Source organism: Solanum tuberosum, unplaced genomic scaffold (genome assembly GCF_000226075.1).
Source record: "Solanum tuberosum cultivar DM 1-3 516 R44 unplaced genomic scaffold, SolTub_3.0 scf00870, whole genome shotgun sequence".
NCBI classification, from domain to species: Eukaryota; Viridiplantae; Streptophyta; class Magnoliopsida; order Solanales; family Solanaceae; genus Solanum; species Solanum tuberosum.
In genome coordinates, this window is record NW_006239782.1 from 1 (window position 1) to 4,085 (window position 4,085).

At 45.5% G+C, this 4,085-nt stretch overlaps 1 protein-coding gene across 1 annotated transcript in view; it reads right to left on the minus strand.

The window, feature by feature from the left end:
• Positions 1-1,859: 1,859 nt before the first annotated feature.
• The window catches only part of LOC102583965 (uncharacterized), a 2,628-nt gene continuing 402 nt past the window's right edge, over positions 1,860-4,085 (minus strand). The window contains exons 2-6 of the mRNA XM_015305590.1: positions 3,297-3,735; positions 2,898-3,155; positions 2,710-2,855; positions 2,299-2,539; positions 1,860-2,020 (exon numbers count right to left, since the gene is read on the minus strand). Of these exons, the coding sequence (XP_015161076.1) occupies positions 1,860-2,020; positions 2,299-2,539; positions 2,710-2,855; positions 2,898-3,155; positions 3,297-3,735 (1,245 nt within the window). The remainder of the gene's footprint in view (positions 2,021-2,298; positions 2,540-2,709; positions 2,856-2,897; positions 3,156-3,296; positions 3,736-4,085) is intronic.

Genomic DNA, 4,085 nt, shown 5'->3' on the forward strand with positions numbered 1-4,085 from the left:
CCACCAAATCTTAAGCACAAAAACTACCGCCGCCAACACTAAGTCATGAGTGGGGTAGTTGCGCTTGTGCGGCTTAATCTTCTTCGACGCATAGGCAATAACGCGGCCCTGCTGCATCAGTACACAACCCAAACCAATGCCGAATGCGTCACAATAAACAGTAAACCCCTTGCCCTCAAATTGAAGAGTCAATATATGAGCGGTGGTAAGCAATTCCTTATGCCTCAGAAAGCTCCTCTCACATTCCTCCGACCACACAAACGGAACATCCTGGCGAGTCAACCGAGTCAAAGGCTCTGCTATAGTAGAAAAATCCCTCCAACAAAAACGCCTGTAGTAGCCTGCCAATCCGACGAAGCTACGAATTTCAGTCACAGAAGTGGGCCTCGCCCAATCACGAAAGGCCTCAATCTTAGCGGGATCTACCATAATGCCATCCTTAGACACCACGTGCCCCAAGAATGCTACGGACTCAAGCCAAAACTCGCACTTTGAGAACATGGCATAAAGTCGCTGGCCTCTCAAAGTCTGGATCACTATCCTCAAATGCTGCTCATGCTCCTCCCAGCTCCGCGAGTATACTACAATGTCATCTATGAAGACTATGACAAACGAATCCAAGTACGGCCTAAACACCCTAGTCATCAAGTCCATGAACGCGGCAAGGGGTTAGTCAACCCAAAAGACATCACTAGGAACTCATAGCGGCCGTAACGAGTCCTAAATGCAGTTTTATGGACGTTCGCTGCCTGACGGCACCCGAAACCTCGCAAGTCTATAGCAACACTAGTCTAAGCCTAGACTAAGGCCAAACAGACTTCAAATCAATATTATCATATACACCACAAGGTATGAATGTTCAATAATATCAAGAGTCATGCTGTCATAATTCAACAATATCCTGAAATAAGGGTTAAGGCAGGAATTATAGAAAGTTAGCATGCCCGACACCCGAACCCCTCCATACTCAAGAAAATCAATAAACAATTGCCTAAACATGCTCAATCTCACGAGGGGGAAGCCATAGCCTACCTGAAAGTCGATCACGCGTGCTCCAACTCACGGAACCAGAGCTTTTCCCCTCTGAACGGTCTCCGAATGCTTCCCCACTATCAAAAGGTTAATCACCTCGTCATTATGAATATGTTGACACAAAAATTATATTTTTCGGAGACGGATCGAAATTGGGTGTAAAACGGTATTGTGGGACCCACAATTGGAATCCCGAAAACGAATTCGTGAAAACGTCCCAAATACCTTACTAAACTAATACCCCAAAATTTAGCACAAAAAAATGCCTAAAACATAGCAAATCACCCTTAACAATTAAAATCATTAATAAGTCTTGACTTACGACTTGGCAGCCCCTTGATCACCAATTTCTTGAAAAACGACACCCTTCCAACCCAAAAATATTATACCACGACGATCCTTAGCGAAAAACTCTACAAGTTAGCCTCAAGAATGACTCAAAACGGACCTAAGATGATCAAGATCTAACCTTTCAAAAGTTCAACAACAATTCATTCCGAAAAATCACCCTAGCAGTAGCTAAATTCGATTCCTTAACTCAAACGAAGACTCCCCTCGCATTTCTGAGCTCACCTCTAGATTCCGCACGAAATTCTCTTGAAATTAGCCTTTTGAATCACCTAATTTGAGCTTAAAATGGACGAAAATTGTCCTTAGATCTGGAAATTTTCAACAATGCTGCAACCTGGCGTCGCGTGGCTCTGCCACGTCACCACCGCGTTAGAATTCAACAACTCTTCAAACTTAAATTTCGATGTTCCGGACTCGTTCGGAGTCAGAAAAATACAACCCATATATGGAATCTGATTGAAAATGACATTTCGGACTCAACGGTGAAGGCGGAATTTCCATTTGGAGATATCTTCGATGAAAAGTGGGTCCCACACCCAGTATCGTTTGAGCCAGATTCCACAACTGCTATCTAAAATCTCGGGAAGTGAACAAAGGGTCGTTCTAGACAAAAATTGATATTCCGAAGCTAACCTAGCTGTAAGAATTTTTATCTGAGCACGTCATCCAAGAAGGTTAACCAAAGTCAACTTTTCAAGTTATAAAATCTCGAAAATAGGGAAACGGGCCTAAAACCCAAACGAACGACCAGGCGATCGAACAGTCAGTGCCAGCAAGTCATAAATGACCTTGGGTCACTAAATGATCGCTCTAAACGATGGAATGAATGCATTAATTTAAAAATGACCTGGAGGTCATTACAATATCCACTACTAAAAGAACTTTCGTACCGCGAAAGTAAGAGTCAAGAAGTACCTGAAGGCTCAAATAAGCCGTGGAACTGCCCCCGCATCTCATGCTCGGTCTCCCAGGTAGCCTCCTTAACTGGACGATGTCTCCAATGGACCCTAATCACAGGAATGGCTCTGGAACGCAACCGTCTGACATCTCTGGCCAAAATAGCAACTGGCTCCTCAATGTATCTCAAACTGTCATCCAAGTCAACTGCATCATACTGAATCACATGGGACTCATCTGGAACATACCGGCGCAACATCTAAACATGGAAAACTGGGTGAATAGCTGAAAAGGCCGGGGGCAAAGCGAATTCATATGTGACCTCTCCAACTGCCCTCATATCTCAAGAGGACCTATATATCTGGGGATAAGATTGTCCCGCCTCCCGAATCTCATTACACCCTTCAAGGGCGACACACGGAGCAATACTCTATCACCAACAGAAAATTTCAACCACCGACGCCTACGGTCTGCATAACTCTGATCTCTACTCTGGGCTGTCCTGAGCCTATCTTGAATAACCCTCGCATGATCTAAAGCCACTCGCATCAAGTGTGTACCGTGCGGCCTGAGATCTGTAGACTCAAACCAACCAACTGGAGAGCAACAACGCCTACCATATAAGGCCTCGAATGGAGCCATCTGAATACTCGAGTGGTAGCTGTTGTTGTACGCAAACTCTGTCAAAGGCAAATACTGGTCCCACTGACCCCCAAAATCCATAACACAAGCCCGCAACATGTCCTCAAGAACCTGAATAGTGCGCTCCGACTGACCATCAGTCTGCGGGTGGAAAGCTGTACTAAGGTTAACACGGGTACCCAACTCATCCTGGAAGGTCCTCCAGAAGCTAGATGTGAACTGTGGTCCCCGGTCTGAGATGATGGAAATAGGCACACCATGAAGATGAAGCACCTCTCGAATGTAGATACGGTCTAACCTCTAAGCACTGTAGGAAGTATGGACAGAAATGAAGTGTGCTGACTTGGTCAATCGATCCACGATGACCGAAATACTATCAAGACCATGGGAAGTGCGGGGTAATCCTACAACGAAGTCCATGGTGATCCTCTCCCATTTGCACTCAGGAATGGGTAATCTCTGAAGCTCGCCACCAGGCCTCAAATGCTCGGCCTTAACCTGCTGACAACTCAAACAACGCGATACATATTCCGCAATATCTCTCCTCATTCCGCTCCACCAGTAGTGCTGTCTCAAGTCCCGATACATCTTAGCAGTGCTAGGATGAATAGAATATTTGGACTCATGGGCCTCGGTAAGAATCATATGAATCAAACCCCCACCTCTTGGAACACAAAGTCGATCACCAAATCTTAAAACCCCATCTAAATCTAAGGTAGCCAGGCTGGTGTCACCTCCCAAAACTCGATCTCGAAGTGCCACTAAGTCCTCATCCTCAAACTGACGGCTGCGAATCCGATCCAGCAGAGATGACTAAGCATCCACATAAGCTAGTAGATACCGGGAATCAGAGATATCAAGCTGTATCATCCAGTTAGCTAAGGACTGGATGTCCAAAGCTAACGGTCGCTACGTAGAAGAAAGAAAGGCTAGACTACCCATACTCACTGCCTTCCGACTCAAGGCGTCCGCTAGTACATTCGCCTTGCCTAGATGGTAGAGAATAGAGAGGTCATAGTCCTTCAGGAGCTCAATCCAACGGCGCTGTCTCGAATTAAGATCCCACTGGCTCATAATGTACTAAAGGCTTATGTGATCAGTATAGATCTCCCATCGAACTCCATACAGGTAATGCCTCCAAATCTTAAGGGCAAAAACTACCG